Genomic DNA, 20,393 nt, shown 5'->3' with positions numbered 1-20,393 from the left:
AGCATATTTTTGGTTTATAAAGAGAAGAGCGCAATTCCTTATATTCTCAGAATCAGCACTCTATGTTAGCAGGCTATAATTATTACAGCCACTATCAAGGTATTCATGTAATGTAAGGGACAGCCTCTCTAAAAAGAACAAAGTGGCTACTCCCAAAAGTGTTCTTTATATTCAGAGGCTATATATTGAATTGAAATAGGCAAGTGAGTATAATTATACTATAGCTATATCTATAGCTAGCTAGCTCTGCTGAACACGAGGCTGAATAACACACATTCAAAGCTTTGTACTAGACTAGACTTTAAGTTGCTAGACCCTCAGAGAAGAAAAAGTTCTATTGTGAGCTCACCCTGCAAGGATCTATACTGTTGTCAAATTAGATCCATTTGTCCTGGGATATTCAGAAGACTAAGAGAGTGATCTAAAGCTAGGGTGAGTGAGACTGGGAGAGACTGCTGTGATCAGAGGGAGAGTTATAATTTATTATTAAATATTATTTTTATTATTTATTTTATTATTATTTATTTTATTTATTATTTGGCCTACTCAAAAGAGTAGCAGTCCCTCTTTATCTTTTATCTGGCCTACTCATAAGAGTAGTAGCTCATACACAAAATACTAAAGCCAAGCAAACATGCCCACCAAACAAGGGTCAGGGTCAAAACCTCCTCCAAAGGAGAAAGCAAGCAAAAAGGCCAAGTCACTAGTATGTAAAGTCTGCGAAGATGAAGTCACTGACCAGTCAAAGACCAAAGACTCAATCTTCTGTGAGGGCATGTGCGATGGCTGGATCCACAGATACTGTGCGGGACTGTCTACTACAGCATTTCTTCACTTTCAAGCCTCAAGCGAGCCCTTTATCTGTCCACACTGTAAGCTTCTCACTCAGGGGGAACAGCTATCAAACATGATGCAAGTGATAAATGCCTTACAATTGGAAATTGCAGAACTGAAACTCAACAACACCTCGGCCCCTGCCATAGACATTCCATACACTGAAGTGCTACAAACTCAGGTCTCCACAGAGCCTCCCAGACAGGAAACTAGACCCACTACTGTCAAAAGCACAGAGGACCGCAAATTTAATGTTGTGGTCTACGGTCTAAAGGAATGCGAAGAGGGAACAAAAAGACATGAAAGGCTAAACAAGGACACTGAGTCAGCAGTCACAGCCCTAAAACCAACAAACCCAAATGTGAGTGATAATTCTATCAAAGACTGCATAAGGTTGGGAAAGTACGACACAAAAAGAACCAGACCTAGACCCTTATTAGTAAAACTGTCGAATGCTAGAGACCCACTACTGATCTTGACAAACAGGTTCAAGCTCGCAGCAACACCAGACATATCAGTAAAACCTGATATGACCAAGGAGGAGCGATCAATAGAATCAATTCTACTTAAAGAACGCAGAAGGTTGATAAACCTTGGTACAGATAGCAAAACAATCAAGATCCGTGGCAAAAGTCTACTCATCAGTAACAAAAGACAGGGTTACGTAGAAAACATGGAATTCCACAACATAGAACCCTTACTTGAAAACAATCAGCCCATACAGCCCATACAATCTGACTCAGGGGACGACCAACCCTCCGAGCCAGACTCAAACTGACTAGCCTTAGACCAAAGGCACATCTCAATTGGCGTTTGGAACTCTAGAAGTATTGCAAATAAAATTAATTTTGTCCACTCAATGATAGCGAGCCTATCTCTGGATGTGATATGTATAACTGAGTCTTGGCTCACTGATTTGATATATGATAATGAAATTTCTCCCGTTGGCTACAAAATTTACCGCAGAGACAGAAGTGCGAGAGGAGGTGGTGTAGCCATTCTGATATCCGAAGATATACCCTCTCAACTAATCTGCAGGCACGAATCTCTGGAACTAATTGTAATTGAACTGCTTGTTTCTCCCAAAACAACCCTGGCATGTATCTACATACCACCAGCACATTTTTCTTTAGAAGTGGCAAACGCCATATCGTCTCTTCCAAACCACAACACCATCTTGGTGGGCGACCTAAACTGCCCAGATGTAGATTGGTCATCTTTGTCTGGAAAAACTCCACTCTCAGTTTCTATTTGTAACTCACTTTTCGCTCAGAACTTTCTCCAACTGATTGCATCTCCAACACACACAAAAGGAAACATACTGGACGTAGTATGCACGAATTCACCAGACAGGATACTCAACCTGCACATTGACTCGTCTAATTGTTCACCTATGTCTGATCACTTCCTTATCACGTTCTCACTAGATGGCTTAAAAACACCAAAACTACTCTCTAAAGACAAACCGGCCAGCAACTACAACTTTAAAAAAGCAAATTTTAATTCCATGTCTGAGTTTTTTATCTGCCAACCCAAGCCTGCCTGTTCAGTCCATCTAGAAAAAATCATCTCAAGAGCACAGGAAATATTTGTGCCCAAATTTAACTCTCAGAAGTCAAAAAGCCCAAAATGGTATACCACAGAAATGAGACATACTATCAATCGCTGCAAAACGCTTACACGCAGAAACAAATCCAAACCCACTGAGAGTACATCCTAAGGCTATCTAACTTGTCTACTCATCTCCAGGAACTAATGACAACTGCCAAATCTGAGTACGAAAAATCGTTGGCAGTATGCTTTAAGTTCAACCCAAGTAAACTATTCCGTCATCTGCGCGACCTAAGTAAGAAAAGTCCACAAACTAGAACAATAATCCACAACGGCTCCATCATCACAGAGACTGGACAGATTGCTGAAATTTTCAACAAATACTTTAACTCGACATTCACAAGAAGTGACTATACACTTCCTCCATGGGACAAAATGCCCTCCCCCACTTATCAACTGAGCTCTATCTCTATAGAAGAGTCTGAGGTGTACGAAACCCTCACCTCACTAGACACAACAAAGTCACCAGGCCACGATAATATAAATGCGTCAACCCTCAAATGCTGTGCTACCGCTCTCACAAGATCAGTCACACACATTTTCAATTCTAGCCTATCTTCACATACTTTCCCACCCCACTGGAAGGTCCACAAAATCTGCCCAATCCCAAAGAAGGGCGACCCCCATCTTGTAGAAAACTTTCGGCCCATCTCTCTTCTCCCAATTATATCCAAAGTCTTTGAAACTATCATCTACAAGAAAATTATTACATTCGTGAGACCAAAGATAACATGCCAACAATTCGGGTTCCTAAGAAACCGATCATGTCTTTCTCAATTAATCCTATTCTTTTCCCAAGTTTTTGACAACATAGAAAACCGAAAACCTACAGATGTCATCTACCTAGATTTTAAGAAAGCTTTCGACACGGTCCCACACAATGAGCTGTTGCTAAAGCTTTGGAAGACAGGCATCACAGGCCCTCTTTGGCTGTGGTTTAAATCGTACCTACATGACAGGATACACTTCACAAGTGTTATTAATACTCCATCCAACTACTTACCAGTTATGTCAGGAGTTCCGCAAGGAAGCATCCTAGGCCCACTGTTATTTATTATTTTTATCAATGACCTACCGGAGTGCATCTCATCTGCCAATCCATTTCTATTTGCGGACGACACAAAGCTAGTAAAGTGCATCACTTCTACGGAAGACCAATTGGAATTACAAACAGACATCAACCAGTTGTCATCCTGGTGCACTACTTGGAACATGCAACTCAATGAAGGAAAATGTAATGTGCTGCGCATAACTCATCCTAGCTGGCACGAAGACAACCCTAATACACTCTACTCAATCCACAATTCTCACCTTAACTTTGCTACAAAAGAAAAAGACCTAGGCTTGTGCATAGCCAACAACCTCTCCTGGTCACTGCATTATAACCTCATATCGTCTAAGGCCTACCGAGCTCTTAACCTCATCCGACGGACGATTTCAATGAAATCAGAAACCAGCACAAAAAAATCGTTATATATAACCCTAGTTAGATCCCAGGTCACCTACTGCTCCCAAGTCTGGAGACCAAATTTGATCAAGGACATTCAAAAACTAGAAAGAATCCAGAGGAGAGCCACCAAATTCATACTCAATGATTACTCAAGCTCATACAGATCAAGGCTGTCCGATTTGAAGCTACTACCTCTAATGTACTGGTTTGAAATACAGGACATAATGTTTCTAGTAAAGTCACTAAAGGAACCCTCGGACAACTTCAACATAAGAGATCACATCAAATTCGTTACTGGTCGCACCCGCTTCAGTTGCAACAACAAACTCACTGTACAAGCCAATCACTACAGCGCAAGCAGACACTTCTACCTCAATCGTATCACAAGGTTATGGAACTTGATGCCCACTATGCTGATGGATATCAGCGCACCACTAACTTCAACAAAGAATACACTCCACCATTACTTCTGGGAGCACTTCAAACAAAACTTTGTCTCTGACATCCCATGTACCTACCACTTAATGTGCCCATGCAACAGATGCTACACACGTAATTATAGCTAGCTTCACATGTAATCATTAAATTATCCAGCTGTGTCGCTCAATGCGGCACAGTCTGTCAGCTATAGTCTTTGCTACAACAATCACTTGTTTTTATATCATTCACGTTACAGGCTGTAAAGTCTTAATAATAATAATAATAATAATAATATACACTAATTAATTTGTAGCATTCATGTCAATGACGGGTGAATTAAACTAACTGTATACTGTAACGATAGAATGCACGAACTGGGTAAGTATACCAAACACCATGACATACATGTAACAGAACTTAATTAAGAGGTCATTTGCTGTCTTTTGATGGTTACAAGCTTTATTTTTGCACTTTAAATCATTCTTTTAAGCGCTGTTTGGGTACATAAAACATAAGGTTTTCAATGCTATACATGTAGTGGTGCCATAAAGTTTGGATGGTGTATTGTACCCAAAATAGTATATAAAAAGTTAGGGTTGAGTTCTTTGCAGGCGCTTTATTACTTAATAGGAGGTAACAAGGATTGATTGCACGAAAAAATATTTTTCTGGCATAATTGAGCTATAAGGTGGTATGTGATATACATGGATTAGTGAGTTATACAGTAGACTCTCGCTATATTCCGGCTTTCTGAAGTACGGCCACCTCGATATACCAGCCATTTAATTGGCATGGCACGGAATGCTAGCTATATGTTTACTGCACAAAACTCACCCTGAAGTACGGCCACTCGCTATTCCGTATACCAGCCAGTGCTGGCTGTCCCAAACAAGGTTTTCAATGTAATTTTATACGTGTATTACGGCCGGATATGACGTTTGGGGTGTGGTTTAGTAAATTAAATTAAATTACACTTAAATAGAGAGCAGAATGATTTCATTATCCTCGAGACAAGAACCGCAAAATTAGTCATTAGATTCGAGGTAAGGTCGTTTTTAAGCCGCGGCTATTTCGTGAAATACAGCCACCTCGCTATTCCGGCCAAGCTGCATGGTCCCAAGGGTGACCGGATTAACGAGAGTACTTGGCAAAATTATTATCTTTATAGTGACAATTTTGTGGGCACCTTTTCTCAACAATGCTTTTGCAGATGTGGGTAATGATCGACCATGATTGTTGTTAAAAACGATCGATGCCAAAGTTCAAGTCTGGCTGCCATCAGCAGAGCCTTGCAGCTCTCTTTTCACTCTTGCATCTACCAATAGCTAGCGTTCTAGTGCAGAGCTAACTACTAAAGTAGAGTAGCAACACTTGTAAACAAGACTTAGTTTGGCTACGTGCGCTTCTGAAAAGGCATTCCAAGTAAGTAAAACTAGGCATAACTCGAGAACAAAGCATTGTTTTGTAAATCCACGAATTAAAATCCAAGAAAAACATGACTAGAAGCCTATATAGAAATTCTTACTTGCACTTCATTAATCCTTGAGCAGCTGTAGCAGTCTGTCTACACACATGCACAGACACACAGACACACTACCGTATACACCTTGCTTGCGCATGCGCACCGAGGCATAATGAGTTGGTTGCAATTGGAGTGATCGCTCTTGATTTACAACAACTTTTATATACATTGTTTCAAGAGTAGATAAGAGTAAGAGTGTTGAACTCCTGTAGTAAACCTAAAACCACATTTGCCTTAAATTGTGTCATCATTGTGTCACTATTCAATTAATGAGGCCTGTTGAATAAACTGTTAAGGTTAATTTATGGGAAACTATGTTTATAAATATTTAATATAGTTTTGCAGTACCAAACTTTACAATAACATACATATCTCAACAGCACAACATAACCTAGAAAAGAAAATATGGACATGCACTGCTACAGCTTATTGTAGGTACTGCATGGTCCAACATGTACATGATTGTATAAAAAATAAATTTTTTGCAGTAGTTTATGGACAGGAGAAGGCTCAGAACCAGGGGGGCTTGCAGTATCCATGGCAAGGTATCAACCTACTGGAGGGCCAGAAATAACCAGATCCTCCTTTTTCATTCCATAGAGAGCTCAGTACTTGAGAACATACCGTGGATTGCTCAGTAGAGCAGAAAGAAAGCAGACTAAAACAAGAATAACTCTTCTCTAATTATGAGTCTACTTGCATTTTTTGTTTCTGGCCCTGCCCTAGCATTCTTATAATTATAAAATCAATATTTCAGAGCAAGTCATACTGTCAGTGCTTCATAAACTGACGCAGAACTATTGGAACCACCATTGTGAGAGTGTTTTTGTGGGCTTTACAGGTTTTATAATTAGATTCATAGCGAAATGTGTATGCATAGGTGCAACTGTTGCCCATAACCCTTTCCTTACCATTCGTGAAAGTCTGGAACAGGAGCGTCTTTAGGTCGATCAATTAGTGTGGATCCGGCCTCACCACGCCTCCATGTCATTCTATTAGTCTAGATCCGGCTAGCAATTCTAGCTGGGACTCCCAGTTCTAGCTCGTTTTGTTTAGCGTGTCAGAGACTGGGAGAAGATGATTGGCACTCCCTGGCTCCTTTGGATGTACAGCTGTCCAGATCCCTAGAACATACCCTCTATTCTGACGAGTTATCAGTGCATAGGGTGCTTACTAGATTCTTGCCAGCCAGTACAGTTCAAGCTACACACAGCACCGCTCAACTATTCTCTACCCCATTATCTAGCTAAATCTGGTCCAACTAGACAGCAGACACAGCTAGTTAATTCAGTAAAGCCAGGGGTAGCCCTACTTCTACGGTTGTTCAGTACCCACGGTAACAATTCCTCTGGGCTGGGCTAACTAGTTGAGCCACACCTCCCAATTCTCAAGGCTAGGTACATGTCTCTGTCTAGCTGCTTCTTCAGCTTCTTGCTCAGTTTTGTGGCTTAGAGAAAGGCCAGCTACTCAGGGGGAAGAGTCCAGATGAAAGTCTGGCAGCCAGGTGACGTCCAAACGGTCAGCTTTCGTTCCACCAACTTTTTAATCTAGTCTAGTCCTGCTTGCACTGCTACTACTACTGCTACTCTTCCTACTACTACTGCTGCTACTCTTCCTAGCTAGCTAGTCAAAGGTTTCTTTTTTTTTTTTTTTTTTTTAAACTACATATGCACAAAGAGACATCAAAGCTTACATCAAAGGACACAGATTTTTAGCCTACTTGACTGATAAGGCCGTTACCTAGACTACAGTTTGTTTGTCAGGGAGGAGCTCACATACAACTTCATCTAATTCATCATAACGATTCGTTACCGTTGTTGTAATTTCTACAACAGATTGCCAAGGAAAGAGATAACCTAGGTTAGGATATAGTGTTTGCTCATTAATTATTCATGAGATAATGTATTTCATGGCCATTGTAAGTTAATGAAGAGTTTGTATCAATACAGGCAATGATAATGTTCATATTCAAGCTAAAACTGTCTGTCTTTCCTTTTTCTAGTACATGAAGAGTACAAAAGAGCCATCAGAGATCTATGGTGGACACTCACTTATTTTGGCGTCAGTTTTCTAGAGCTACAGAGGCCATGGAGTAACATACAAGAGCTCTATGACAAGATCTATACTTACCTTAGAGCCAGATGCTTAGATATTGCTTTATTGTAATACTTGTTCTGTCATATCTGCTCTTTTGTACTATCAATATGCAAAAATGAACCAAAAATAAATAGTAAAGTGAGCGTTGCAGCTGCAGAGTCTTGATTCTCTATGATATTTTTACATCTGGCCCTGCCCCATACCTTGTTTAATTAGATCATGCTTAAATAGGACATGATCATCAGCTACGAAGGTAGAAAACTGACGCAGAAGTTTTGTAGCTAGCTTTACCAAAATTGATGCTGAGCGGGAACGCCCACTTTCTTGCGTGGGCGAAACACTATATCCTAACCTTAAGTGTTCTTGAGTAAACTGTGGTCTGTGGTTTGTAGCACTGCCTGTATCGGGAACTGCACAATCAGCATGTGCGGTTTCTGGTAACATAGTACTGAGTGATGACGCAATACAAGGCAATTGCTGTTACTCTAGTTCAACACTCTTACTCTTATCTACTCTTAATATGATTGGCAAAAAGCTCGTAAGAAAAAATGCAAGTAATCCTCAACCATGCAGATCCTACCACTATGAATTCATCCATACGACACGTGGCAGGGTTTCATCTAGGATTAAAAGTTTAGGGGGGAAGGTTTATGCATGCCGCAAAATGTTTGGCCACTCCCACATTATTTTGTTGACCACACCACCTATTACATGCTAGTGCATCACAGTAGATCTAGTTACATATTGCACATCATATAGACAGTACTAATGTGATGATGTCATTATTATACAAAAATGGGGGGGGGGGGGAGGCTCACCCCAGCCCCCCCCTCACCCACTAAATGAAACCCCTGCATGCACCATGGTATAACCTTACCAGAATCAATTTTTTTCTTTCTTGAGATCCTGTTTGTATGAAATTAAAATCTTCATTACTTATTCCTACTATAACTTTTGAGCGAAAGCATAACATAGCAAGAGGCATTAGCACAGCGCAGCTTGCAGCACTCGTTATATAGGTGTTTATTTATGCTTATGTGTTCACTAATAATAGTTTTTTTACTCTGCGAATCCACTTTACTATACAACAACATTTGATATTCCATGGAGAACAGCATAGAGAGTTCTAATTTTTTTGTCATGTTTACATGTAATGGCTTTTTTTGCTGACATCATGAAGCTACATATACTACACTGTCCACAGTGTCTAATATCAGCTTAGAACTCGAGCTTGAGGTACTTATCTCTCTCTCTAGCTCTCTCTCTAGATATAGTTGATATATTTATGAAGCCTCGATTTAACAAAATTAATCGCCTGGAATCGCAGCTTAGATATAAGTAGGAGTGAGAAGTTTCACGTGATGCCTTTCCAATGCCTTTCCTTTCCAATCTATGGTAAGGTCAAGCATGAAATCATAAAGATGCAATTATTGGCAGATAAAATTAATCACGATATGCCACATTAATCTACGCCGGGAAGTTATACGTATATACAATGCATGCTGTTCTCACACTAGGATCTTAAGACGCTACTTTCAATACCTGTACTGTGTACATGTTCCTTCCCCATAAGAGTACACTATGATACACTTGTACAAATAATCATATGATGTGCTATTAGTGACTGGAGAGTGTACAGCAATTAATCCCGTATCACATCTGGTCCAGTAATTGCACGTTGTCATTGATAGCGTGCAATTACACAACACATTGTTTTCGAATAATAGCCGCAGTCGAAAATGTTAATAAGAACTGTAGAGAACTTCATCACAGTGGCGGATCCAGGGGGAGATCCCAGGGTGCCACGGATCCCTCCTTTCAGTCTAGCTATTGTGGCTTTACTACAGCTACCAGCTAGCTATTTATCAGTTTTGTAGCTCAATGATTTTACCTGTTGTTCTGATGCATTAACTGCCAAAGGAGTGTTCAGGTTTGCCTAGGCATAGATAAACGAAAGAAAGGGATAGGCAACGCCCCACGTGATGCTAGGCAAATGCAGTGTGTGACGTCACACCCTCTGGTTGGAGGCGAGTTGCGCTCAAGAAAGTACACAATGATCCCTATATCTGCTTATTTTTCTCGTAGGGGGCCTAAAAGAGAAATTCAAAGCAATCAGGCATCATGCACACATACACCCAGCACTACTGATAGCTACAGTTGCTATGTTAGTGCCGAGCTTTCTTTTATTCAGCTTGATTTGTGTGAAAAAACACCAATTTGTCAGTTTATGTACCTCTATCTCCAATATGAAATAATTTTATAACATGTACGTTTCACAGAATTAAAGTGTGTTTATAACTGCATGGAACAAAGCATATTTTCAAGCTCTCAATGCAGTGAAGTAGTAGCAGCACCATGATACGTTTGTCCGAAGTCCAGAAAGTTTGCGTACCTCTCCTGCTCTTACTGTACATGGTAATCTAGTTTGAAGTGCTCTAAGACACAGTTTAGGTATTAGAAAGTGGAACACAAGTATCTTTATCTGTATTGTGTGATCGAAGAGATGGCATTTGAAGGACTTGGGAACAGACCTGTTATGGTTTGTAGAGTGTACTGACACCCCCTTTGGAGCTCACTTTCTCATCACTTTGCATATAGTAGCTTAATAGCCTATGTCTAAGTGCTATCTGGTGTCTCCTCAAGAGCACAGTTTGCTATAATACTACAAACTATTAATATCTTTACTGACATTTTGAGTGCACACACCCTTTTTTGCTCATTACACGCCCCTTTTTAGCAGCTCGCCTCATCCAACGGAAGTGCTGGGCGTTGACTATCCCTTTCTTTCGTTTATCTATGGCCTAGGCTAGCTAGTTGACTGTTATTTCGTATCGTGGCAGCTAGCTAGCTCTACACGAGTCTATTATGGGACTTCCCCTGGCTGAGTATGGGATTTCCCCTAGTCACGTGCGACCAGAAGTGGGAGTAACCCCGAACAAATTTCGCGCGCACACACTCAATTTTCACTACTCGCGCTATGCGCTCGTAGCTTTGGAACCCTCCTTTTGGATCTGCCACTACATCATACACACGAAGAAATCAATATAGTATGGTTACTCATGCAATAAAGGCACTCATAACAAGCACTGACAATAGCACTCGGCGTAGCCTTGCCATTATTTGTTACTATGCTATTAATCCAATATTGCAATCTTCATTATTGCGACACGTACTATATATACACAGTACCGTAAGGCCACTCCAAATGAGACTGTAGTTTCCCGTAAGATACTCTAGTAAATTATAAGCGGATGTGAACAGTATTGTCATTAATTCATTGCTATGAATATCATTATAAATTGATAGCATCATCAATGAATTTAATTAATTAGCCACAAAATTCAGCCAACATGTGCTGGGAGGCAACAAAGAACAATAAAAAAGTTATTTCAATATTTTATTGGATAATTAGAGAAATAATGGCCATAATGACTATCAATGAGGTAAAGCACGAGTTGGACGGGAAACTACAGTCTAATTTGGAGTGGCCAAAACTGCCTTCCAAAAAAGCTGCAATGCAAAACCAAACGCACAGACAAACCCACCATATACATATAGAATAACATTGTGGCCTACATATATATATACATGGCTTAGCTACATATACATGTAGCTAGCTGGTCAAGCTTTGAGTGTTCTCAGTACAGAGTAGTTGATAGAGTATCACTCTAACACACACTCACCAAAAGTCCGTCAGAAACACAGCCAATTAATGTACTTAGCTACAGAGGCGTGATGATTTGCTTGTCTTGCCCTCACTGTACTGTACTGCACTGAGCTAGCTAGCTAGCTAGCTACATACCTTTGCAGAGTTCAATGTTACCGTCACGTGATATTCTTGTACATTAAAGCCACACAACATCTTCTTCTTCTTCTTTGTAGCCTCCAATTAATGAAGAGTAGCCCATTGGGCAGACGAAAAAGAATATTGAAATTGGGTATTATAACACGCAGCAAGAGGGTGGAGCTTTAAACCAATGTGCGTGTGAGAAGGAGATCAGCGCGGGTTTGCTTTAGATCTTTGATGAAGAGCAAGAACCACTCATAAATATAATGTGAGCTGTAACAGGCATGTGTCTATGGTTACATACTAGTACAGAACAAATTGTGCAGACACGTAATAATTATATGAACAGTGCTTAGTGTTTGGGGGCAATTGCTTTCCCTCAAAGTTAAGGAGTATCACATTTACCAGTGGGTGTGCAAATGAGCAAAATTAAGTATTTCTTTGAAGTAAAGTATACAGTATGATATAATAAATGTGTATATAGACGTTTAGTACAGGAAGTTATGACGTGATCACCATAGTCGCTGGGTAGGGTGCAGTGTACAGTACGCAAGGAAACTACAGCTGTGGTCAAGTTATAGTTCGAAACTAGAGGAAGGTTACATTTATCCATTTATCAGTACAGTGATTTGGACAGATCAACAGTCTGTCTGTGCTCCCTTGCCTTGGTCACTAAGGATAACAGTATAGAGTATAGGGCAGAAATAAAATTATGCAACTAAGAAGTTGCCTTCTAACGCAGGTCCAAACACATGCTATGGAGATCGACTTTAAGGTCAAGTACATAGACGCTTTTACAGGTATGCTGTATCTAATCACTAGACACCTGAGGTCACAATAATACACCTAACCACACACACCAGAGTGACACCAGAGCGAAGGTTACCACCCTAATACCTAACCATAGTTATGAACACACTGAATGTAAGGTACCCTAATCCTCACTACATACACACTAGGGACACCTCAGCATAAGGTACCCTAATACACCTAACCACACACACCAGAGGAACACCTGAATGTAAGGCACCCTAATATACCTAATCCTCACCACATACACACTAGGGACACACAACACTAGGGACACCTCAGCAAAAGGCTACCATATACCCTAATCACACACACACACCAGAGGAACACCTGAATGTAAGGTACCCTAATACCTAACTATACACACCACTAGGGACACCTAAGTGCTCTCAGAGGACATGCCCCCACAAACACGTAATTAGACATGGAGCTAACGATCCAGACAGTTTACACAAACACCACACACACACTACAAGTGTTCTATGTACACACAGACACTACACAGAAGGCGTAAGGCCAAGCATGAAAACACAGAGATGATACAATAATTGTATTTATTGGCAGACAAAAATTAATCAAGTTATATGACTTGTACATGACTTGTACATGTATGTTATGCCGCAGTAACAGTAAGGGAAGATATTGAATGCTACGATTATGTACATAGGCTCCAACTTTTTCGAATAGCCTTCAGGGACAGTTAGTAGATAAAAAAAGGTTGACGAATATTATAAGCATACACTTTTCAGTACAGCGCAGATAATGAGGTAACTAGTGGTGCAATGATGTTACAGTAGCTTTTTTACACTTGGAGAGCAGTTCTGGGCTTAAGGGTGAGTTGTAGCAGCACTCTTCACTGTTAAATTTAATGGCCATCAGTGATGCAATTTTTGAAGGTTGAAGGGCCTGGGTAGCTTGCCATGATGAGAGACTGAGAGACTTGAGTGTCACAGACCGTACAGTACTGTCAGAAGTAGTTTTATAGGCGATAGGAACTATTATTGATAGCTGATAGCTAGATAGATATAAATCAATGATTGGTAGGTTGTGGTCGTCACACATAGAAATGATGATTACAGTACAATTTTTCATTTCCGGGACAAACAACAGTGAACAAGTAGGGCACTACGGGACCCTAAGATAAAGTTGAATTTCCGGGACTGTCCCGGAGATTCCGGTACAGTTGGAGCCTATGTATGTATATACAATGCATGCTGTTCTCACACTAGGACCTTAAGACGTTACTTTCAATACCTGTACTGTGTACATGTTCCTTCCCCATAAGAGTACACTGCGATACACTTGTACTATATGATAATCACATAGCGACACCTACATAATTAACTATACACAGTACCGTATATTGTTTTGAACCCTCTGAAAAGCTGCATGCAAAACCAGACACACAGACGAAACCCCCTAAAGAATATAATTATAGCATGGTGGCCTAGCTACATGGGCTAGCTAGCTAGTCAAGCTTTGAGTGTCTTCACACAGTGCATGCATGCATCAACAGAGAGGACTCAGTACAGAGCAGTTGATAGAGTATCACTCTAGCACACACTCACCTTATCTAGAGTCCGTCAGAAACGCAGCCAATTAATGTACTCAGCTACAGAGGCGTGATGATTTGCTTGTTGTCTTCCCTCAGCTTGACTTTACAGGTTTATTGGGCAAGCCATATAAGAAGGGAGAGGGATGGGAAACGGAGCACGTGCGCACAATCACTTCTGTGTAATGCCAAAAGGTTGCCGCCAACCCAGCGGGAAATGTTATTACTTATGGAGCTAGCCTCGATTCCAGGCCGCTTGTTCATTGATCACACCCAGAGGAGGGAGGACACGATTAACCTTAGCTCTAATTAGCTAATTATCGCGACCTTTTAATTACATTCTTTGAATGATTCATCTTTTCTTTCTTTATAACCTCTACATAATTATTGGGCACAAGAGCTAGAGCCTTTTCTCCTACTGGAGGTACCCTAGGCCTATGGCCAAGTTGTCAGGACCTGAAGGTAATAGGACCTATAAGAAGCAACTCAAGTACTCCTATCTCTAAGATCCCTGTGAGAAGCATCCCAGGCACTCTGATCTTGTCTCTGTGAGAAGCACTCTTGATCCTGGAGACAGGATCCCTATGAGGAGCACCCCAGGCACTCCTGTCTCCAAGATCCCTGTGAGAAGCACCCCAGGCACTCCTGTCTCTGTGATAAAGCTGCAACATGGAATTGTTTAGTTCAGAGTGTCTCCAACATGAAGAACATTAATGACATAACAGTCTCAGCTTCTAGCACCCCTTTATATTTGTATGGTTTGCTCTGTGCCTGCAAGAATTGCCTGTCACTCATACTACAGTACTGTTCTGTGTGTCCCAATATGTAGAGGTTATAAAGAAAGAAAAGATGAATCGTTCAAAGAATGTAATTAAAAGGTCGCGATAATTAGCTAATTAGAGCTAAGGTTAATCGTGTCCTCCCTCCTCTGGATCACACCAATCGGTTTGTCGATCACACCAATCGGTTTGTCGATCATTGCCAATTGGTTTGTCGATCACATTTTGTAGCACACTAGCCTCAAGCGGCCTGGAATCGAGGCTAGTAGCACACCAGCCAACTTTGTACAGCTAATCTGTTTGAATGTAGTCTCGAATACCCGCCTCAACCTAAGCTTTTAGGTTGAGGCAGGTATTCGAGACTAGTTTGAATGGTAAGTGAGCTTTTACTGTTGACCTGTGTCAAAATGAATAGTGTAGTGTACTGTAGTCAGTTCAGAGGGCTATACATGACGTGGAGTCATATCCCCCCTGATGTTTAGGCCTCCTCTGTTCTGCCTTCGCTTTCAACCCTATTTAGTACATAACTCTTAATAATAATTATGTTTCAGTACTACATGTTCCTCTTGTTCATACAGTCTACACATGTCAGCTACACAACAGAGATGAACCAATTTCTGGATGAATTAGAGGTGGTGGTTAGTCGCATTTCTGTTGCAGCTAACAATGGGTTGATAATGGTCGAGCAGTCGCTATTCGACATTGAAAGCATAGTGCAAGATGTCGTGTATTTGTACGATTTACTGCCAACTCATAAAGCAGAGAGTCTAGTACAGAGCCTGTGTGATCTGCACATGTGGCTATCTACTAAAGTAGATCGAGTACAGAGGGGTCGGCCACGAATTGGTGTGAGTGAGTCACAGTTGTCTATGCTACTCAGCTTTCAGTTTCCATTAAAAGACATAGCAAGACTACTTCAAGTGTCTGTGAGCACAGTTTAGAGGAGGATTCGAGAGTATGGTCTAGAAGAAGAGAGCGAGTATAGTGACATATCTGACACTGTATTGGACTCAATTTCCAGTGAGTTTTCTTGTAATCATCCAAATAGTGGCTCTAGATCATTTGAAGGATATTTGAGAAGTCGCAGTTTTCACACATGCGGCGAATTATTGAGAACAATCATTCGATACAACGCCGCATGAGGACCACAGTTTTAATTCAGCTTTGTGCAATGAGAAATGTGGCATAAAAATTACTATCGAGCATTTAAAAACATTTCACCTGTAAGTATTTGGGTAAATAAAGCTATAATATAATAAAAAATACTAGAGAGGAAGGGGTCATTATTTACAACACTTCTTCTGTGATTTAGGTTCAGCATCATCCTGAATGGGAGAGGAAACAGTCATAAAATATCATCGTACTAAGGTGACAATAAAAATAACTAACTTTTGCACACTATGTATTATCGCATCTCATTAACACGCAGGAAGAAACATCAATTATCATAAACTCTATCTGCTGCAATTGACTATAAGTTTAATACTATAAGTACTATTTCTGCACGAATACTAAACTATTTTATCTTTACACTATACTTGTAATATATATACGTGTACACCTAGCCCTGGTGTGTTCATTATTATTATTATAATACATGATTGGACACTTAAGGTTGGGAAAGCTAGTATACTGAGAGAGGGCCCCTGCAATTAGCATTAAGCATGTATGATTCATGGTGCTGCGTACATGTATAATTATGGGAAAAATAAAAGTATTTAGAGGGTCGCCTTAAATCGAAAAAGTACAGTTGGGCTTGGGGCATAATTATAATTATGGTAAGGATCAACGTGTGTGAATATGAAAAGTACAGTTGGGGCATAATTAGGTAAGGATCAACGCGTGTGAATATGAAAAGTACAGTTGGGGCATAATTATAATAATGGTAAGGATCAACGTGTGTGAATATGAAAACAAGTTTACATTCCTGGCCCTGTAATGCATTTAATGTGGTCTTCGTGAAGTAAGGATAATCAGGACATTCTCTATAAGGTTTTATAGAATTGTCCAGATAAATTTTAGAGATTTCACATTAGGAGCATTCACTACGTATGGTAATAGTACGTACAGCTGTCAGTACCTGTAGTGGTTTGATGGTTTTCCCCTCTCCTATGCGACCGGTGAAGAATCCAGCATCATCGTCCGTTGTCTTCTTGGCTACTTGGTTGAAGATCTCTGTATAGAAAAAGTTAGGGACATGTACATGTATTGTGTGGAATTGCTTTTGCAATTCACGTCATACATGGTGTATAGTTATGTTCAGAGGTGGTTACATGTAGTACTAACCACCACAAATCATTACGTGCACGCACATTCGTAATTATGCTAAAAGTTTTTAGTACAGCTAGTTTTAATTAAAGGACATTTTGGGAGCAGCATGTAACTTTTGTCTTATAAAAGAGGATGGATGTCCGGTTCAAATATACAGTGATAATAATAATTATGATGTACTCGTAATTATTATACCCGGTTCAAGGGAAAAAATTACTGTTAGTGTCATATACCACCTAATCAATGTTAAACAACAGTATGCATACTCCAACAATAAGATTTACCCTGCAGCCTGGAATTGAGACTATAGTTCTTTCTCACATTGCACCATTATTATACACTATACAGATGCATGCTCACCGCCGATGATGTTATTGAAGGCCATTTGCACGTTGGTGGCGTCTAGAGCTGATGTCTCTATGAATGCATACCCGTTGGTCTCTGCAGGGGTTTAGAGCACATGTACGTTCATGTATATGCAGCATTTACAGCGTGGTAGCCTACTCAGACCTCACGAATAAAAATGAAAGAGCCAGTACCATTAGGGTGCACAATGCTGTAGTTAAATTCCCTAGTAACTCTCGTTATACGTCGTATACATAATTATCTGTATCTGTATACAGTTTATGAGGATTGCACGTACCCTCTACAATTAATACAGCCAGGTTAATGACCCCAAAGTCTCCATTTCATGCATGCCCCACCCCCACAAACACTCACTAGCAAACTCTTGAGCCTCGTCAGTCGGTACTGCCCTGAGGTGTTTTAGATCAGACTTGTTTCCTACCAGAATAATACAGATGTTTGGATCAGCGTGGTCATTTAGCTCCTTCAGCCATTTCTGTACATTCTCAAATGTGGGATGCTTAGCAATATCGTACACCACTAGAGCACCCACTGCTCCTCTGTAGTAACTGTAGAGCGGGGGAATGCACAGTATACCTTAAGGTGACATATTTTTGCGAGTAATAATTTCTGCTATTTATGCGAGTGAGAGTAAAATCACAAAAATTTGTACTCGCAGATAATTGGAAAATGCAATGAAGAATCTCATTAAAACCACTTGCGAGTAATTAGAAACGTTAATTTCACAATGATCGAGCTACATGTAAACAGTGAAAACGCAACAAATCTACCTGTGAAGATATGTCACCTCAAGGTAGTTTAAAGCCCATGATGTTTGAGACACGAAACACTATACGCTGATAATACACCGGAGCCTCGGATACTTTGGGGACCTAGGGTATCTTTTGTTCAGGTGTCCTCATTTCGAAGGAAGATTGATTTCTACGTGCATGCTTCTACTGAGTTGAGAGTCCTAATTGTTATACGAGGTGTCCTTTTTTCAGAGAAAGCACATGACATTTTAGGGGTTGAGTACTATTATCTCACTGACGTGTTTTCTAGCTAGACTATGTAATAGTCTTTATTAGTTGGGACAAATGAAATACATACTCCTGTACAGGGAGTCCACATTTGCCTTCTACGAGTTCAACTGTACGTTACGATGTACAATACACACACACACACACACTTACGCGCTGGTGACGGCTCTAAATCTCTCCTGTCCAGCTGTGGAAGAATAAAAGCACATCATCGATTGTTGCCAAGTACTGACTGACAGTCATTGTGATTTTAGGTAATAGTTATCCTTTTGTAGATATACTTAAACAACATACACAAAGAGTGTGAAAGCAATCTCTTAACACGGTATTACTAGTTTCTCTATTAAGTAAACATGGCTAAGAATGACTGTTAGTCTAGTGTAGTGTTTTTACTAGCCTCTCAAAGACGGACGTATATACAGCCTATTAACTCTCTCTACTATGACAATGAACACTCTTAGCTTCACAGAAACAATTATTTGAAGGCTCTATATATTGCTCTACATGTGCTAGATCTAGCTACTAATTACATTCCACATTCCCGAAGGTAAAAAATTTCTCGTGTTTATCTTGAAACTTTTGTCTAAGAGTTTTTACACAGTACCTGTGTCCCAGATCTGAGCCTTGATGGTTTTCCCTTGCACTGTGACGTTCTGAGTGGCAAACTCCACCCCCACAGTTGTCCGAGATTCTAAGAAGAACTCGTCCCTCGTGAATCGTGCGAGGAGGTTAGACTTTCCCACACCAGAGTCACCAATTAACACAACTGTGTGTGTGTGTGTGTGTGTGTGTGTGTGTGTGTGTGTGTGTGTGTGTGTGTGGTGGGGGAGTGTGTGGGGGAGTGTGTGTGTGTGTGTGTGAAGGGTGTGTGTGTGTGGTGGGGGAGTGTGCGTGTGTGTGTGCGTGTGTGGGTGTGTACAATACTACCCATACATCTGATGTTAAAACACGTCACAAAGCACATGCACAGTACGTGATAGAGCTGACTAAGCTCCACTGTAACTAAGGTTAAATGCTGTGAAACCTCTTATAATTATAAAGGATAGACTGAATATGAACAGAATGCAGTGTTATTGTCATCCCACACTAAGAAACAGCCTCTCTATAATAAACAAAGTGACTGCTCCCAATTATAAGTGTCCTTCATTCAGAGAAATGTTGCAACTTACTCTTGAATAAAAGGTCATAGTCATCTCTGTTGGCCATCTTATGTTTCTATAGTGATATAAACATTCAGAATTAATTGTGCAAACACAATGCAGTACACATTTCAATGGTCAGTGAAGGTTGCTAATGCAGTGATGTCACAGAGTGGTCATGCTATAGAATACAGCCAAGCTAATATAGGCCCATGCATAGCATCTGTATCAATTAATTAGCAAAACAACTGATACTACGGCCACTACTGGTCTGCTCAGCTAAAAGATCGCCTATAGACTTAATTATTGATACTCGTGCCGACCTTTCACACTTAATTCATGGTACGGTTATAGCCATTACTTAAAACATACATATTTATACTTATAGGGAGACCCGTGATGCAACCAAGACAGCAATACAATAAATAGGCTGTATGGATTAATAATATTGCTTTGATAGTACCATCACATGTCTACCATAATTTATATACCATTATTAATAGATCTAGTACAGTGATCAAATAATTATGTTTAGCTAGCTGCACACACAAACATCTATAATTTATACTTACCTGACAGCAGTGATTCCCACTAGATCCTAGCACCAGCACTGTACTTCTTCAATGGTTGTTAGTGTTGAGCTAGCTCAGCAGTGTACCGCCCGAGCTAGAAACATGCCCCGCCCCTCTATAATTATTATTGTGCCCCGCCCCATGAGTGTCTTTGCATGCCTAGC

General features: G+C 40.4%; 1 protein-coding gene and 1 long non-coding RNA gene across 3 annotated transcripts; both read right to left on the bottom strand.

Annotated features, from left to right (window-relative positions):
* Positions 1-6,329: 6,329 nt before the first annotated feature.
* Positions 6,330-8,204, bottom strand: LOC135336136 (uncharacterized). Of its 2 annotated transcripts, XR_010394750.1 has the most exons (3): positions 7,968-8,202; positions 7,012-7,913; positions 6,330-6,961 (listed from the first exon to the last, which is right to left on the bottom strand). It is a non-coding gene; the product is annotated as an uncharacterized LOC135336136 (long non-coding RNA). The 2 variants fall into 2 exon arrangements; XR_010394749.1 differs by lacking the exon at positions 6,330-6,961 and having other exon boundaries at positions 7,472-7,913; positions 7,968-8,204.
* A 7,825-nt stretch (positions 8,205-16,029) lies between these two features.
* On the bottom strand, positions 16,030-20,339 carry LOC135336059 (ras-related protein rab-11.1-like). The gene is made up of 8 exons (XM_064531834.1): positions 20,230-20,339; positions 19,688-19,733; positions 19,123-19,284; positions 18,672-18,705; positions 17,854-18,047; positions 17,494-17,574; positions 16,943-17,037; positions 16,030-16,187 (listed from the first exon to the last, which is right to left on the bottom strand). The coding sequence occupies exons 2-8, from the start codon at positions 19,722-19,724 to the stop codon at positions 16,146-16,148; spliced, it is 645 nt and encodes a 214-aa protein (XP_064387904.1). The 5' UTR covers positions 19,725-19,733; positions 20,230-20,339; the 3' UTR covers positions 16,030-16,145.
* Positions 20,340-20,393: the final 54 nt, after the last annotated feature.

The sequence above is a fragment of the Halichondria panicea genome, chromosome 5 (assembly GCF_963675165.1).
Source record: "Halichondria panicea chromosome 5, odHalPani1.1, whole genome shotgun sequence".
Lineage (NCBI taxonomy): Eukaryota > Metazoa > Porifera > Demospongiae > Suberitida > Halichondriidae > Halichondria > Halichondria panicea.
Note: the sequence above shows the minus strand (reverse complement) of the source record. Positions and strands in the feature narration are given on the sequence as shown.